The sequence below is a fragment of the Engystomops pustulosus genome, chromosome 5 (assembly GCF_040894005.1).
Source record: "Engystomops pustulosus chromosome 5, aEngPut4.maternal, whole genome shotgun sequence".
NCBI classification, from domain to species: domain Eukaryota; kingdom Metazoa; phylum Chordata; class Amphibia; order Anura; family Leptodactylidae; genus Engystomops; species Engystomops pustulosus.
In genome coordinates, this window is record NC_092415.1 from 199233139 (window position 1) to 199252371 (window position 19233).

General features: G+C 46.0%; 1 protein-coding gene across 2 annotated transcripts in view; it reads left to right on the top strand.

Annotated features, from left to right (window-relative positions):
• Positions 1-18170, top strand: part of LOC140133757 (probable acyl-CoA dehydrogenase 6) — a 56372-nt gene extending 38202 nt beyond the window's left edge. The window contains exons 4-10 of one of the 2 annotated variants that reach the window (XM_072154330.1): positions 1278-1407; positions 7103-7209; positions 8143-8310; positions 10861-11034; positions 13975-14136; positions 14803-14953; positions 17706-18170. In XM_072154330.1, coding sequence (XP_072010431.1) covers positions 1278-1407; positions 7103-7209; positions 8143-8310; positions 10861-11034; positions 13975-14136; positions 14803-14953; positions 17706-17799 — 986 coding nt within the window. In that variant the 3' untranslated portion in view covers positions 17800-18170. Of the gene's footprint in view, positions 1-1277; positions 1408-7102; positions 7210-8142; positions 8311-10860; positions 11035-13635; positions 13952-13974; positions 14137-14802; positions 14954-17705 lie in introns of those variants that run through there. The other variant, XM_072154331.1, reaches the window with a different exon arrangement.
• The last annotated feature ends 1063 nt before the right edge of the window (positions 18171-19233 follow it).

Below are 19233 nucleotides of genomic sequence, written 5' to 3' on the forward strand. Positions count from 1 at the left end.
CTGCCCCATAGTGTCCTATCTGCAGGCAGCATGTTATAGAGCAGGTGCAGCTGAGCAGATTGTACATAGTGTCCTATCTGCAGGGAGCATGTTATAGAGCAGGAGGAGCTGAGCAGATTGTACATAGTGTCCTATCTGCAGGCAGCATGTTATAGAGCAGGAGGAGCTGAGCAGATTGTACATAGTGTCCTATCTGCAGGCAGCATGTTATAGAGCAGGTGCAGCTGAGCAGATTGTACATAGTGTCCTATCTGCAGGGAGCATGTTATAGAGCAGGAGGGTCTGAGCAGATTGTATATAGTGTCCTATCTGCAGGCAGCATGTTATAGGGCCTGATGAGGTGAGCAGATTGTACATAGTGTCCTATCTGCAGGCAGCATGTTATAGAGCAGGAGGAGCTGAGCAGATTGTACATAGTGTCCTATCTGCAGGGAGCATGTTATAGAGCAGGAGGGTCTGAGCAGATTGTATATAGTGTCCTATCTGCAGGCAGCATGTTATAGGGCCTGATGAGGTGAGCAGATTGTACATAGTGTTCTATCTGCAGGCAGCATGTTATAGGGCCTGATGAGGTGAGCAGATTGTACATAGTGTTCTATCTGCAGGCAGCATGTTATAGGGCCTGATGAGGTGAGCAGATCTTACATAGTGTCCTATCCGCAGGCAGCATGTTTTTCCATGGGGCATTGCCTGAAGAATAATCTACCATACACTGCAGTGGCTGGTTATTGAGGAAATATTCCCCCCACCCTTCTCCTAAGGCTTTGCGTCCAACCAACCCTTCCCTGTACTGATGAGAGACAAGAGCTCCAAGACAGCTGCTCTCAGGTGGATGTGTCTGCTGGTTTGGATTCATTTGCATGCTTTCCCATATCTCTCTATAGGACCTGTCCTGTGTTACTCAGTCAATCTTTGGGTTTGAATGGACACTGTGTAATTCGTCTTTTCCCCTGCGGGGGTGCTGTAGGGAAGTGGAACACTTTCTTTTACGCTTCCTCACAAATTCACTGGAAGCCCAAGCAGGAGGAGACTTTAGGTTCAATCTATTCCCCACTGAAGGTGACCCACCATATTTTGGGTCGACAAGGTGACTAACCATGTAACCACCAAGCAGACTCAAGACACTTCAAGTCACATCTTGTAACACTAAATAGTGTTTTTCATCTTTAGGAAACACAAAAAGTGCTAGACTGGAATGACTCGGGTTGGACATCGAGGTTTTGTTATTGTGAGAAATACTTGTATGTGCTCATTACTTTCACTTTTGTGTTTTTCAGAATATGGTGGGATGGGATTGGACTTCTCCTATAGCATTGCTATCGCAGAAGAACTTGGGAATATAAACTGTGGTGGGATACCCATGGCCATAGGAGTTCAGTCTGACATGGCCACTCCGGCTCTCACCAGGTAACGTACAGTCTCATACAAAGTGATTTGGAAGGAGTAACTACAGTAATACATACTTGTCATTGTCCTCCCTTCGTTGATACCTGGTTTGCCAACATTAGAAGTGACGCCGATCAGTTCTATTCTTCATTGTGTTGCCAGAACCTGTGGAAATTTATCTGAGCCTCACATGGGATGTGTCACTTACCTCCAGATATTAATGGCCACTGTCTTCATCACAACTCGATACAGAAACTGTAAGGAGTAGTTTGGATGGATGCATGGATCATCTACTACAAAATATGAGAGATTGTAAGATTTACATGGACCACCTCTGGAAACCAGGAATATTTATTATATTATTGACCACCAGGCAACTCTGGCCCAAGGAACCTTGATGGATTTATTGGCTATCATGTATCTCTGGGTGGACCACCAAGAACTAGATATGACTATAACAGTATCCATAAAGAACCATTGGTCACCAAGAATATTGATCACATCACTAACCCCTAGGTACCATTGGTGAACAATAGGAATGATTGCATTGTTGCCCACCAGGAACATTGATTAGATCAATGACCACCAGTTGGCTATGGCCACCAGTGAAATCAATTGGATCATTGACCACCAGGTACCACCGATCACCAAGAACATTGATTATACCACTGAACACTGGTTACCAAGAAAATAGATTTTATCACTTACCTATCGGGTACCCATGTACCATAAACATAGATTACATTATTAACCATCAGATAACTTTTACCACCACAATGAAGGACATTCATTATTACATCAATAATCAGAAAGAACATGGATTATAAGACTGCCCACAAGGAACATTGATCACTTTCGTGTCCAACATGGCAGGTACATCTAACCGGCAGGAGCCCGAATTGGCTCTTTAACAACCAGGGACTCGTAGCCACCAAGAACACTGATTATATCACTGACCACCAGTAACATTGATTACATCATTGACCACCAGGTACCTCTGGCCACCAGGAAGAGACTACATCATTGAGCACTAGGTAATTCTAGCCACCAAGAACATTGATTTAGATCATTGACCACCAGGTACCCCTGTCCACCAAGAACAGATTACATCATTGAGCACTAGGTACCTCTAGCCACCAAGAACATTGATTAGATCGTTGACCACCAGGTGCTCTGGCCATCAGGAACACGGAATTCATCACTGACTTTCAGGTACCTCTAGCCAACAAGAATGGAATACACCATTGAGCACCAGGTACCTATAGCCAGCAGGAACATTGAGTAGATCATTGACCACCAAGTACCTCTGGCCACCAACGACACTGATTATATAATTGACCATCGGGTACCTCTGGTCACTAGGAACATTATTTACATTATTGAGCATGTACCTCTACACAGAGAACATCAATGACCACAGATTGATCTAGCCACCGGGAACCGATCACATAATTGACCACCATGTATCACTGGCCACCATGATTATCGGTTACACAATTGGCCGCCATATACCTCTAGCCCCTATGGACATATTACATAATTGACCACCTGGAACCTGTGGCCACTACTCGCCACCACATCTCATTTGACACTAAAAACTCTTAGGACCACAAGCCCATCCTTACACGTAGCATCTTGAAGACATATTCCACCTCTTGTGTGTTGAGTAGTGGGATGATCCTTATCAGATCAGGACTTTTATTCGGCTCATTTATTGAATCATTAAAACCATTGCTGTGGCTGCTCATATATCAGCGCTTGCTTTTGGGTTTCCAAAGAAATCAATCAAGTCTATGGTTTGGGATTGATGCCAGGCCGCTAGTCTCCCCCAGTAATGGCGCTCTATAAAGCCGGCTCGGGGGAGACGGCCGCAACAGCCAAATGACTAATGATGTAAGTGCAGAGATTGTTTTGCTTCATTAAAGAGATTGCTTGGTTTCTGTGTTGCTGGGGTTATGAAGACTCCTCACAATCCTCCTACAATTACTCTCTATTAGACCCTGGATAACATATTGACCAGACACTGCACTATTATTCTGTTACATTATTCACATTTAAAGGGAAACCCAAACCGACTGGTCCGCAACTTATCTCCAACACATTATAAATGATCAACTTTATAGCTGAGCAATGGATGGGGCTGAGATTGTTGTTTTGGACTATAACCTTAGCTGTTTAAAAATGTGTTTGTGTAGTCTGGTTACTCCGTCTGCTTCTTCAACTATAACAGGGGTCTGGCTGTGTAGTCTGGACCTCCCCCTATAACAGCAGTCTGGCTGTGTAGTCTGGACAACCCCTATAACAGCAGTCTGGCTGTGTAGTCTGGACCTCCCCCTATAACAGCAGTCTGGCTGTGTAGTCTGGTCATCTCCCTATAACAGCAGTCTGGCTGTGTAGTCTGGACCTCCCCCTATTACAGCAGTCTGGCTGTGTAGTCTGGACCTTCCCCTATAACAGCTGTCTGGCTGTGTAGTCTGGACCTTCCCCCTATAACAGCTGTCTGGCTGTGTAGTCTGGACCTCCCCCTATAACAGCAGTCTGGCTGTGTAGTCTGGACCTCCCCCTATAACAGCAGTCTGGCTGTGTAGTCTGGACCTCCCCCTATAACAGCAGTCTGGCTGTGTAGTCTGGACCTTCCCCCTATAACAGCAGTCTGGCTGTGTAGTCTGGACCTTCCCCTATAACAGCACTCTGGCTGTGTAGTCTGGTCCTCCCCCTATAATAGCAGTCTGGCTGTGTAGTCTGGACCTTCCCCCTATAACAGCAGTCTGGCTGTGTAGTCTGGACCTCCCCCTATAACAGCAGTCTGGCTGTGTAGTCTGGACTTTCCCCTATAACAGCAGTCTGGCTGTGTAGTCTGGACTTTCCCCTATAACAGCAGTCTGGCTGTGTAGTCTGGACCCTAATCTATAACAGCAGTCTGGCTCTATAGTCTTGACCTCCCCCTATAAAGGCAGTCTGGCTGTGTAGTCTGGACCTCCCCCTATAACAGCAGTCTGGCTGTGTAGTCTGGACTTTCCCCTATAACAGCAGTCTGGCTGTGTAGTCTGGACTTTCCCCTATAACAGCAGTCTGGCTGTGTAGTCTGGTCCTCCCCCTATAATAGCAGTCTGGCTGTGTAGTCTGGACCTTCCCCCTATAACAGCAGTCTGGCTGTGTAGTCTGGACCTCCCCCTATAACAGCAGTCTGGCTGTGTAGTCTGGACTTTCCCCTATAACAGCAGTCTGGCTGTGTAGTCTGGACTTTCCCCTATAACAGCAGTCTGGCTGTGTAGTCTGGACCCTAATCTATAACAGCAGTCTGGCTCTATAGTCTTGACCTCCCCCTATAAAGGCAGTCTGGCTGTGTAGTCTGGACCTTCCCCCTATAACAGCAGTCTGGCTGTGTAGTCTGGACTTTCCCCTATAACAGCAGTCTGGCTGTGTAGTCTGGACTTTCCCCTATAACAGCAGTCTGGCTGTGTAGTCTGGACCTATCCCTATAACAGCAGTCTGGCTGTGTAGTCTGGACCTCCCCCTATAACAGCAGTCTGGCTGTGTAGTCTGGACAACCCCTATAACAGCAGTCTGGCTGTGTAGTCTGGTCCTCCCCCTATAACAGCAGTCTGGCTGTGTAGTCTGGACCTCCCCCTATAACAGCAGTCTGGCTGTGTAGTCTGGACCTCCCCCTATAACAGCAGTCTGGCTGTGTAGTCTGGACCTCCCCCTATAACAGCAGTCTGGCTGTGTAGTCTGGACCTCCCCCTATAACAGCAGTCTGGCTGTGTAGTCTGGACCCCCCCTATAACAGCAGTCTGGCTGTGTAGTCTGGACCTCCCCCTATAACAGCAGTCTGGCTGTGTAGTCTGGACCTCCCCCTATAACAGCAGTCTGGCTGTGTAGTCTGGACCTCCCCCTATAACAGCAGTCTGGCTGTGTAGTCTGGACCTCCCCCTATAACAGCAGTCTGGCTGTGTAGTCTGGACCTCCCCCTATAACAGCAGTCTGGCTGTGCAGCCTGGACCTCCCCCTATAACAGCAGTCTGGCTGTGTAGTCTGGACCTCCCCCTATAACAGCAGTCTGGCTGTGTAGTCTGGACCTCCCCCTATAACAGCAGTCTGGCTGTGTAGTCTGGACCTCCCCCTATAACAGCAGTCTGGCTGTGTAGTCTGGACCTCCCCCTATAACAGCAGTCTGGCTGTGTAGTCTGGACAACCCCTTTAATACATCTCTCGGTGTACAATCACCCTCCTGCAAAGTTTATATTCTGTAAACTTCTTCCCCGGCGCTGCGAGGCTTTCATTACAAGATCCGGCCTGCACATTGTTGTGAGCGACATAATAACATTCCAGGCTCGTTAATAAGCTCCGAAAGCGACGCGGGATAATAGTTCTGCTCTTTTGTCCGTGTGACCAGCTAATTCACGAGCCGCAAAAGAAACCCGGAATGTGAAAATAAATTGAAGATGTTCGGAGCAGATACACAGGATGACTCCCCCTCCCCCACCGGCTCCATCCCTGCAATGTAGGTCTCCGGGAAAGAGCTGACAAGTCTGATCCGCTAATTTAGACGTTATCCGTCCCTTCACTTATTTTAAAGGTCAGATCTGCAATGTAATTTGCATAATACCAATGACACCGCCGAGTAAGTGAAAATTACTTCTTTCCCTGTTTTTGCTTATGCAAAAAAAAAAAATCAAGGGTGCGGATAATACGCGACGGAATAATTTGTACCTTTTTTTCTTCTAATCTGTAAGAAAACGTGCACGGAGCGAGGTTCTCACTGTTACATTGTAACGAAATTGTAGTGTGGTAGAGCAAAGTAACTCTATGGTAAAGCTGTGACTTTGTTACTCTGCAACTTTATTAACTGTTGTACCACCAAGCGCTGTGCCTCTGTGTAGTAGGTACATTATATGGCAGCTCCTTTATAAAGTGCCTGTGGTTCATTTTCTCTAAAAATGGAACAAACGTTGTGCGTCCGAGTTCCTGCATGTGTCACTGCTGCGCTGAGGTCCGCCGGAGTTCATCTTCTTCTTCCTGGTGCATGTGAGTGCTTGATCTTGCGACACATATCCTTTTTTAAATTCCGCAATTTGTCCGATTCCGTCGGGTTGTCCAACGGCCATGGCCCCCGATGCCGATGCTGGCGCCGATGCGACGCAATCAGATTGCGTGTGCCAAAATCCCCTGGCAAAACGGAAATATTCGGGAAACTTGACGAAAGTGCGGCATTTGGACCCCGTTGGGGCTCATTTACTTACCTGCTTCAGTCGCGATCCAGCGGCGCGCTCTCCGACGAGGATTCACGAAGATCGCGCGCTCGAGTTCCTGCAGGTGTTGCTGCTGCGCCAAGGTCCGCCGGAGTTCACCTGCTTCTTCCTGGTGCATGTGAGTGCTTGATCTTGCCACACAAATCGCTTTTTAAACTCCGCGGTTTTTCCGAATCTGTCGGGTTGTCCACGCCCCCCCCATTTCTGTCGCGTGAAAGCCGGTGGGATTGCCGCGAAATCCAATCGCGTGCGCTAAAATCCTGGCGGAATTCAGTGCAAAGCGGAAGAATTCGGGAAACCCAACGGAAATGAGCGATTCGGACCCTTAGTAAATGAGCCCCATTGTGTCCTGAGACATGACAGTTTACATTAGCAGCTCACTATGATATCTTAGTCCTTTGAGATGACTATGTTTATTATCCCTGATTTATCTTGTTTATATTATCTTGTTTCCTTTCTTGAAGGTTTGGCAGCGATGAATTGAAGCGTCAGTTCTTGGCACCAACCATAGCTGGAGATGTAGTGGCCTGTCTGGGAGTCAGTGAGAGCGGAGCAGGATCTGATGTAGCAAGTAGGTAATGAAGTAGCAATGCTTATGAAAGGCAGCAATGTTTCTAGTAAATTCACAGAAAATGCGCTAGAAATCATCGTCATCATCGATGGGTGACTGGTGTCCATGAAGCTACTAACCGGGTGGAACAGTAGAGAATACTGCAGTAACCAGATACACATTGTATACAAGTGTATCCAGTGCAGACAATGCTCTGTGAGCTAAACTACCTGGACTCTAGATACATTATAACTAACCACAACATAGCAAGACCTGCTCTAATCCAATACAATTGTATCCAGTCTAAACAATGCTCTGTGAGCTAAACTACCTGGACTCTAGACCGATACATTATAACTAACCACAACATAGCCAGACCTGCTCTCATCTAATACAATTGCTTCCAGTGTAGACAATGCTCTGCGAGCTAAACTACCTGGACTCCAGACTGATACATTCTAGCCAACCAGTACATTGCTATGTATAGATTGGGGAGCCTGTATCAGTCAGAAGACCAGCAGCGCACAGAGCATTGTCCGGACTGGATACAATTGTCTCCACTTCTCAGCTGAGAGTAGAACTAGCTCTGTACAGGGTTACTACAATGTATCGGTCTGGAGTCCAGCTCACAGAGCATTGTCTAGACTGGATACTATTGTATTGGGTAAGAGCAGAACTAGCTCTGTACAGGGTACTACAATGTATCGGTCTGGAGTCCAGCTCACAGAGTATTGTCAAGAATTGGAGATGATTGTATTCAGTGTAGAAAATGCTCTGTGAGCTCAGCAGCCTGGACCTCAGACTCATACTGTACAATGTAACAAACTAGCTTTGCTACTGCAGCTGCTGCTGATGTGTCTGGCTCACAGAGCATTGCCTAGAATGGATCAGACTGTGATCTTGTCTATCAGTAAATGTGATATGTTGATACAAATCATCTTCGTTCTCCTGAAGGTATTAAGACCAAGGCTGAAAGGAAGGGGGACGATTATATCATAAATGGGAGCAAGATGTGGATCACTAATGGCTGCCAAGCCGACTGGATGTGTCTTCTCACAAACACAAGTGCTGGACCCTCGCACAAAAATAAATCGCTGATCTGTCTCCCCATGAAGACCCCCGGTAAGTTCATCCTTGCAGGAGATGTGGACTCTTGTGTTCTGTGTCATCTTTCTATTAGAAATAATCTGTATATAAAGGGGGATCCGGTGATTTCCTGTGATCTAGTGGAGATCTGGTATCTTGTAAATGAGTGAGGTCCAACCGCATTGGTTTTGGGTCCTTTCAGTCGCACTCTTATTCCTGGGGAGAACTACGGGCCCGTTTCTGCCATCAGGACAGTCACATAAGGGCACATTTACTTACCTGCTCTAATTTTGGAATCCATTGTATACTGGAGTCGGTGTTATCATTACAGTGTACCTAACCTTTGAACAAACATTGCAGATATCATTAGTCCAATTTGTGTCAGGATCAGGATGTTTGGGAGGGCTCCAGGGGTGCGCACCCCAGGGCCCCCACCACTCTACTTATAGGGGGCCTGCAATGTCACTGTCTCTGGGAGTGATGTGTAGCAGCAGTGCCACCGTGCCGCACGTGCATCTGCCTCCAAGCTGTGGAAGTGACTCAGTGAGAGGGTGTCCCCCCAGCCGTACTCAATTGCAGCCTTACACCACTGCCACTGCGCCAGCAGCTAGCCTTACACCACTGCCACGGTACCAGCAGCTAGCCTAACACCACTGCCACTGCGCCAGCAGCTAGTATAACATGTAAGTAGGAGAAAGTTTAGAATAGTTTAGTAATGTGTACCACTGTCTGGGCTACATGCAGTGCCCCACCCCCCAAATTTTGCACCCAGGGGCCTCCACCAACCTTAATCTGTCCCTGACCTGAGAAGTAAAACTGGTTAAAGTAATTATTTTCTAGAAATTTCCGTTCTCTTTGAGCAGTTGGATGGAGACTTAGCCGCTTTAACTCACTCTCCCCCTTCCCTCTCCATAGGCTTCTATGTAAAGTGACTTCTCAATGAGCTATCGTCTTGTAGCTAGCAAGAGGGAATTCAGCAAAGGAAGACACAATCCCCACTATTATGTGATCATGTCTACTACTGATTTATGCAAAGTTTGTTAATAAGTTACCGACCCTTGACCTGCATTGTCTGGGGAAGTCTGTGGTAGTCCTGAAATCCATGTCCGGTGTTTCCATTGATCCCTCTGCAGCTCCTCCTGTTCTGGTTGACCCTGCAGGAAGGCAATGCAGGCAGAGCTCCATCTCTATAATAGTGAGGAATGAATCATCTGAAAGTACAAGATAATGACTGACTAGTGATAAAAAGTAGTATATTGTATGACCCATTTATATACACTGAGCCATATGAGCCGCAGTTAAAGGGATCATTCATAATGTGCTGCTGCCTTGAACCCCCAACCACAATCTGCAGGTAACAGGAGAGGCTTGTTGTATGGTCAGTGCCACATTGTATTCCCTCGTCTCACCACCACTGATGGCGTGACTCATAGTGACTCATATATAACAGGTTACTGATCTGGCACCGATCCTGGTGGTCACATGACCATCCTGCCTATAGATTCCCAGAATCTGGATTATCTCCTGATCCACGTATCCACGTCTCATCTCTACTCTGCCAGCTTATTCCATGATGACGCATTGTGCAGTAATGTACTACATTGAGTAATAGTATATAGATACGCACATGGGGGGCGAGCAAACACTACAAGACAATGGTTCATTCAGATCTTTATATGAGATCATGTCCAATTTAGGTCTTAAAATTCTACTTTTCTGACTTTTCTGCAGACATGGAAATAAACTGTATAATTCTGACTGTGCACAGTCACCACTAGAGGGAGCCGCAATGTCTATGCAGGTGATTTTGAGCTATTGGAGGTGCTCATACCCCCCATTACCCAAAATAATGGTGTAATGGGGGAGGGGGTCACCCAATGATCAGCAAGCAGTGGTAAATTCCCTTCACTTTAATTTTGCAGGGTGTTTACAAAAAAAATATATTTTCCTGATAGGTGGATCAGTTATTTGTTCCCTTTCCACTGGATCAGGGATAAAATTAAATTTGTGGAATACTCCTTTAAGCACATATTGTATACGCCGATTGTATGCAGGGAGCTCCAGCACTCCACCTAGTGGTGGTTGCAGAAAAACAGAATTTCATAACTTTAAGAAACTTTTGCTTCAACTTTTGAATAGATGAGTGATTGATGATGGATGATGAGTGATTGATGATGGATGATGAGTGATTGATGATGGATGATGAGTGATTGATGATGGATGAGGAGTGATTGATGATGGATGATGAGTGATTGATGATGGATGATGAGTGATTGATGATGGATGATGAGTGATTGATGATGGATGAGGAGTGATTGATGATGGATAATGATGACTGATGATTTCCAGTAACCCTTTAGTTAAAGGGGTTGCACCCACCGGTCACATGGACTTTCTGCAGCCCATTTGAATTGGAAAGGGCTGCGATACCAGGTGTGGCCACTATAATATGTACAGCGCTTGAAGAACCTGAACCGCTCCTCTCGCTTTAACTTATTCATCCAATGTGTGTACAGCACTTCCCTATAGGTTGGTGCCATTCAATGAGCAGGAATTAACTCATTCCAATCTCTCCGTACTTTCCAGGTGTTCATGTCACAAAGAAAATCGACAAAATGGGCATGAAGTCGTCGGACACGGCTCAGATATTTTTCGAGGATGTCAGGGTGCCCAGTAAATATCTGATCGGCGAGGAGGGAATGGGCTTCATCTACCAGATGCTGCAGTTCCAGGAGGAGAGGATGTGGGGGGTGGCGAACGGTAAGTGGAGATTATTATACATGACTCCCACTGCTGGGAAACTACAACTCCCAGCATGTAAGTTGTAGATTCCAGGTCGGGGACCCTATCCTATGGTAAAGAGATAAAGCTTGTTAAATGTTATCATATTTTGGGCGTGATCAGGAGTGGATTTACCCATAATGCAACCCATGAAATTGCTTGGGGGCCCGGAGAGTAATCCCAATGTAGTCTAAGTGTTTACCCCACAGAATGGTGTGATCAGCAAGGATTGGAGATACACTGTTGGTTAGCGGGAAATATCAATCACTTCATTTTTTTTTGGAGGGGGGGGGGGGCGCAGTGTTTAAAAAAAGTGGGGGTGGAGCCGGAATGAATTCCCTCTCCTGTGGATCAAGGATCCTCATCCAATCCCTTCCTTGGTTGAACTTGATGGACATGTATCTTTTTTCAACCGTATAAACTATGATACTATGAAGGATACATTAAAATCTCTGGGATATTCCGTTAAGATTATATTGTATACACTGATTGTATTCTGGGAGCTCCATAACTCCCTCTAGTGGTGGCTGCTGAAAAATAGGAGTCTATCAATTAAATCTTTTCAGTTGATGATTGATGATTTCAAGTAAGCCTTTAGTTGAAACCAGGTTAGGCCACAATAAGTAAGGGGGCCCCACTCTGACATCCTTGGGACCCCAATGTAATTTAACTTTTAAAAGCACATGTAGGTTGTGTGGCTCATGGTCATTAACCCTGCATGGAGATCGCTCATCTCCATACATGGTTGGTGTCTTCTCTATTTAACAACAGACACCCGCCACTACTTCTGCAATCAGTGTGTGCAACGATCATGGGTGTTAACCTTTTCAGAGCCAATCATGGGTGCCGCCATCTTGGGTGCTGATCAGTTGCTACATATATCAATATCTTGGTCGCACTCCTTTTGTGGGTGCCAAGTATAGGGATCCAACCCCATCTATACAAATAAATAATAATCCTGGCACTCCAACTGGTCGCTTGTTCAAGTGAGTTTATATGGCGGTATGAATGTGTGCAACGTTTCGGCCCCCTTTAGGCCTTTGTCAAGCACTGACTGCCACTGGCAAGGGAAAGCGAGCAAAGGGGTGTGAAGAGCGCTGATGAAGATGATTCCTAAGGACATTTGTGCTCTTCACCTTACGCTCTTCACACCCCTTTGCTCGCTTTCCCTTGCCAGTGGCAGTCAGTGCTTGACAAAGGACTCAAGGGGGCCGAAACGTTGCACACATTGATAACGCCATTAAAAAATCACTTGAGCAAGCGACCAGTTGTAATGTCAGGATTATTATTTATCAGTTGTTACATATGACAAATAATTATCCCATACGATGAATGGAAAAAACTGAAAAACCCTCCAAATGATCAGATTCAAGATTCAAGATTTTTTTTTTCCATTCTCAATAACTGAAAATGCGAAAGCGGGAAAGGGCTAAGGGGTTAATGCTACGCCACATAAGGGAACGGTTCAGAACAGGGCGGTGTATTCATAGGGGCCCTCGGATATGGCTTTGCTTAGAGTCCCAGAAATACTAAATGTGGCCCCCGGAGGCGATGGACGTGAGACGCCTCCTCTTCCAGGTGGGATAATAATAGGAGCAGTGACGTCCGTGGATCCTCTGAGCAGTCGGCGTCCGGGGAATATCTGTCGGATCTAAGTAGGAAAGTTATGAAGTAGTAAGAAGTCTTAAAGGGCCCCGCGTCACAGCGAGCCAGGGCTGCGCCTCCCGTGAGAGCTACCGATCCGGTACACAGCGGAGGCTGGAGGTGACATGTTTTATTCTCATTGTGCTGCAGATGGATGCCCCCAACCCAACCCCAGATAATGATTAACCCTTCACAATAATCTTTCAACTATTTTTTTTATGTTTTTTTTTCCTGGTTTCTTCTATTTTCTTCTCTAAAATGGTCTCTTAATATCCAATTTTTTAACCCCTTGATGGCTACCATGTCTTTTCACCACAGGTCTTTATATCCTAGCTTAGATGTAACACCAGGGGTTTTCTTCTTCTGGGATCTCCAAGCAGGGGGAACCTGTACTTGATCCTGCACCAGATAACTTTAGATCTCCTTTAATAGTTACCGCTCCACTGATTCCGACGCAGTTGGAATTTTTTCTCTAGCCCTCACCGTTCCTGAGAAATCAGTACAAATAAGCTTACTCGACACCCTTTTATAAGTGGGTGGTGCCAGACTATCTGCTCCACCCCAGAACCGCCCAATTGAGAGCCAGATTGATAAATCGGGTGGTGAAACTAAGAAGAAACTCAAGAATGGTGAAGGCTAGAGAAAAAATTCCAACTGCTCAGACATCAGAGGAGTGGTGACTATTAAAGGAGGCAAAGAATTAGAGTTGCTGAAAGATCCTTTAAAAATGAGGCTGTGAAAGACGTTACCTGCTGTGACCACAATGAAGCCAGAGAAGCACAATTTATGCACCCGCTATCATCCAGTATACAAATTCTGAATGATACTTTGTGGGAATTTTCTGTTTTTATTGTTTTCTTGTTTATAGCTTAAAAACCAAACAATTTTTTATAATTATTACTCCGACTTCTTACGTCTTCTGTGTATTGTTACCAGGGAGGAAAGTAGGAAATCAATGGAGACCGGTCCAGACTTACCCCAAAAGTGACAGCTGGAGAGTTCTTATCCTCTACAACAATCTGCACACAATGTACTTATGGTTCCTGCTCGGTGCTAAATCTTTTTTTGCCTTCATTTTCATTAATATTTCCCCATTTTTGGACACTTCAGGCTGTTTTTGTTCTTTCCGTGGCTGTTCCCTGAATCTCTAAAGGTTATGTACTGTATACAGTGTGTGATGATTCTGTCCCTTCTGGCACAGGTCGAGCTGCCAGCGGGATTTCTGGAGAACATTATGTTAACCCTTTTTTCTTAACCGTCCTTATTGACTCTTAGTTTTGACTCCCATGGAAAACATCATACAAGAAACCATCAAATACACAAATGAAAGGAAAATCTTCAATCAGCCGCTGCTGAACAACCAGATTGTGCACTTCCGCCTGGCGGAGCTGAGCACCGAGGTGGAGCTTCTGCGGTCCCTGCTGCATCGCACCGTAGGTAGGTCCTACTATGTGTCACCATACTCCTCCCTAAAGGAATTCCCCTCTAGGTTTCTCCACATTTCTGTTGGTTTCCTATGACATGCAGCCTGTATTACTTTGCCCCTATCCCTGCTGGTTCAGTGTCTGCACAATATTAGTGGGGCTACACTTTTGTAGAATTTTATTGCTTCTTGATTTCAACTGTGGAGGTCTGTCCTGACCTCTGAGTGGACAGGTGGCCCTGGCCTAAGAGCGGACAGGTGGCCCTGGCCTAAGAGCGGACAGGTGGCCCGGGCCTAAGAGCGGACAGGTGGCCCGGGCCTAAGAGCAGCAGAATAGATGAGATAATGAGTGGAAGTCAGAAGAGCGGTGTTGGCAGTACTGTATCACAGGGGCAGAGTTTAGCATTTGAGGGGGGCACGACATAAGGTTGGTGGCCCCCAAAATGCCAAATCCACCCCAACCCATGGACAGCGTCATGCATTGAGCCATCTTTTTCTACCAGTGCCGTAGACTTTGATGGAAACATTATGATGGACTCCGTTTCTATTCTACCTAAATGTCGCTGTGTGGCTACACGTGGGCAGCAGGGACTCCTTATAGAGACCCCCAGAGAATAATTACTGTGGGAACACCCGGCCTTCTTTCTTCCAGAGAGTTTAATGTGTTTTTTTCCCTATAGGATTGTATGTTGAAGGCAATGACGTTACCAGATTAGCCTCCATGGCCAAGCTAAAGGCCGGGCGCCTGGTGAGAGAGCTGAGTGACAGCTGCCTCCAGTTCTGGGGGGGGATGGGATTCACAAACGAAGTTCTCGTCAGTCGCTTTTACAGGTTAGTCCATTGGTACCTGGTCTCATACTCGTTTATTACCGATATTTTGATTAGTGAAAATAATATTATGTATGTCATTCTCTTAAAGGAACATTTGATGGACTTAACTTTGGTTTTTGGCCATTCCCCTTCTGCACTGAGGTTTGTCCTCACACTGATGTTCATATAGCATGTTAGGGATTTTTGGGTTACTAGATGCCTAGAGATGAGCGGGCCCGTTGGTTGGGTTCAGCGTCCGGACATATTACCGAATTGGTGACACCACAATCAATCCAGCAAATCGACGCCCTAGCAACTAGTCAAGGCTGTGATTGGCAAGGGTGACACCAATCCGGCAACATGTCTGGGTCAGGTCACCAAACTCGACTATCAGGTCTGCTCATCTCCTAACGTGCAACACACCCGGACATGGTGCAATACCTTATTTCACCTGTGGTGGCGCTGCAGGGAAATGAAACCCTTATTGCCAGGTTTCCCTATAGATTACACCCGATTGATGAGTGGAATCTGGCCCACAAAACCGGTGCAAACACTTTATAAGTGTTTGCACCAGTTTTCTGTCGGACTTTGCTCTAGAAAGAACGTGCAAACTGCTTGCGCATGTATATAAGAAGTGTTTGCATCGATATGTGTCACAGCTGCACGGTCTCCGACAAGAATGTGCACTTAAAGGGGCATTCCGGTGCACAGTTGGATCACATGCCACCATTCTAAAGCATAAAGAAACAGCACCAGAAAAAAAAATGGTGCATTGGAGCAGTGCAGGGGGCGCCAGATTCATCAAGGACATGCAACATATAACAGGAATCTGGTGCCCCCTGCACACTCTACAGGCAACTGCACATATTACAGACTGCACTAGTTTTGATAAATGTGGGCCTATGTCTCTACTAAGCAGGGACTGTCCACTACAGAGCTCCCCTTTAATACAGTAATGATGGTACTGTTAGATGTGTGCATGCGGGCAGGGGTATAATTTATGACTTTAGCCTCTACATCATGACCGATCCTCTATAAACGTGAAGGAGACATTCCCTGGTCGGATGCCAGTTGCACAATCTCACGAGTTCTGATATCGCTCGGGTTTTCCATCTCCTCACACATTCCAGGATGGCTCCGTATACCATGTGCCTGGCACGGCCTCCTCCATTCCCCTCCTACCTCGCCACCCCGGGGGTCCTTCTTCATGCTTCAGTCTACAAATATTTTTCTATCCTTTTGACTGTAAATGACTTGGATTCCACCTCTTGGCTGTGACACATTGTGAACCTGTTTTATGCAACCTGGGAATTCCGATGCCTCTTCCGACACCGGAATCATTGGGCATCATCAGTGCATGAGCCAATTATGAAGCGGCTCATTCATTGGGTTGTATCACTGGACATGCGGATGAGGTCAGGAGACTTGGATTCCTCTTGTTTTCCAATAATTGAATGTTCTTTTCACATTTTGTACATTTCCGGAATGCCCTGACCTCGGGCAGACCCGGATGATGTGATGTTTGGCTTGTGGAGCAGCGGGACATAAAATTAATATTCTTCTAAATGTAAAGTGACGGTTTTATAATGAGAGCATCTGTCTACTACACCGTGTGATATCAGCCCTGGTCCTGCACAGGTGGATTGACTGTACAGCGCCCCCTAGATGTGGTGGATAACAGCTTCATATTTATATTTATATCCTAAGCACATTATACAGTGTCCTATCTGCAGGCAGCATGTTATAGAGCAGGAGGAGCTGAGCTGATTGTACATAGTGTCCTATCTGCTGAAAGCATGTTATAGAGCAGGAGGAGCTGTGCAGATTGTACATAGTGTTCTCTCTGCAGGCAGCATGTTATAAAGCAGGAGGAGCTGTGCAGATTGTACATAGTGTCCTGTCTGCAGGCAGCATGTTATAGAGCAGAAGGAGCTGTGCAGATTGTACATAGTGTCCTGTCTGCAGGCAGCATGTTATACAGCAGGAAGAGCTGAGCAGATTGTACATAGTGTCCTAGCTGCAGGCAGCATGTTATACAGCAGGAAGAGCTGAGCAGATTGTACATAGTGTCCTATCTGAAAGCAGCTTGTTATAGAGCAGGAGGAGCTGAGCAGATTGTACATAGTGTCATATCTGCATGCAGCATGTTATAGAGCAGTAGGAGCTGAGCAGATTTTATAGTGTCCTATCTGCAGGCAGCATGTTATAGAGCAGGAGGAGCTGAGCAGATTGTACATAGTGTCATATCTGCAGGCAGCATGTTATAGAGCAAGTGGAGCTGAGTAGATTGTACATAGTGTCCTATCTGTTATAGAGAAGGAGAAAGAGCCACATACTTCCAAACTTTCATATCATATAAAGAGTCCATGTGAGTCCATACTGTGTAATAACCCCCTTTCTCGTGGAATACCCCCAACACACTGATAACACTGTAGTTGTACTTTGTGGGCGGGCTCCTCCTGGTGTGATGTCAGATAAGTGCTGACCAATCAACTGCCTCTCTGCGCTCTTCAATCCTCCCCCTAGCAGCCTGTATTGTACACATCACTGAGGCAGAGAGACTGCAGCTCCATCCCCCTCCTCCCCTTTCTCTGTTTTCTCCTCTTTGTCTTGACATTTACAAAGAACCTGCAGTCAGGAAACTAACAAATGTTATTTGGAATGAAAAATAGTTTGTAATTTCCTTTTTTTTTTTGCTGATTATTTTATGACTTGTGCTGTCACCACATTCCTGATCGACCCCCTGATATTTGTATATTTTCTTTTCCCGCAGAGACTCCAGGCTGCTGTCTATCGGAGCCGGGGCGGACGAGGTCATGCTCGCCATTATATGCAAATATATGGGAACACTTCCAAGTAAAAAGTAGATCCGTCCAATCCCATTAACCTCCTTCCAGAAGGAAAATAAAATGTAGAATTATAAAAAACTGGGTCACAATCAAAGACTAATGGAATAACAGGCGTCCGGGTCGGAAGGAAATGCAAATATTTGTCCTACGTCCCATCATTCTCCGTCCTAATAATAGAGATTGGGTTAAAAAAAATAACAATAATTGGTGAATGAAGATTCCAGAAGGATTTGCACTACAACGATTTATCCTAGAAGAACTTGTTTTCGGTTAATTTTTGGAAATATTTGAATAATTGATGACTTTTTCAAAAAATGTTTGAATGTTTTTATCTGATTTCTCGAATAAGTTAACAGATTGATAGTAAAAGTTGTCATCCATGAATTGAAGATCATTTGTATTTGTTATAATAATGGCAGAACCGTAAGCAGATCAGTAACGGTGTGATATAACTGCAGTGCCTCCGCAGGAGAGGTGAGGTACTACACCATTTAGAAAATCTCAAACTTGCTGGAGGTGGGCATTATTGGGGGTCATTTACTAAGGGCCCCGTTCGCGTTTTCCTGACGTGTTACCCAAATATTTCCGATTTGCGCCGCTTTTCCATGAGTTGCCCCGGGTTTTTGGCGCACACGATCAGATTGTGGCGCATCGGCGCTGGCATGCATGCAACGGAAATCGGGGGTGTGGCCGAACAAAAACCCGACGGATTCGGAAAAACCGCCGCATTTAAAACCAAAAAATGGTCGCACTGGCCATACTCACATGCACCAGGAAGAGATCAGTGAACTCCGACGCAACTTGGCGGACCTTGGCGCAGCAGCGACACCTGGTGGACATCGGGCGCAGGACCTTCATGAATCGCCGGAAAACCCGAACGCTCGTCCGAGAAGCCGCCTGCTGGAACGGGAATGGACCGGGTAAGTAAATGTGCCCCATTGTGTCAGTTCCGGTTGGGTGACCGTTTCCGCTTGCCCCAGGTCTGCCCCCTTTTGGACCTGCCTCAGGGGTGTCCTTGTTATGCACCTCTCTTAGTTATACTACCCTATGTGCCTGCCCCATGTATTTGTCTTTAGATATACTACCTCTTGTGCCCACCCTAAGTACTTCCCACCTTTCTGTATATTATAATAATAATTCTTTATTTATATAGTTATGTGGGATTGGTCTATTCTGTGATTGTCTTGGATATTAAAGGGGTTGGCCACCCTTTACTAGGGTAGGTAGACCATAAAGTAGTCACTTAGTAAAGCTTGTGTAAAGCTGCTGGAACTTGTGGGTCCTGTGATCACTGGGCAGCAGGACTCGGAACTTCCTGTGACATCCCATGTCCTGCTCGCTTCCAGCAAAGGGAGGGGTCATACAGTCATTAATGTCTGCACTTCCCCCCATCATAACCACTCCCACTCCAGCACAGGAAGTCCCAATGACCCACCAGTCCCAGTGGCTTTA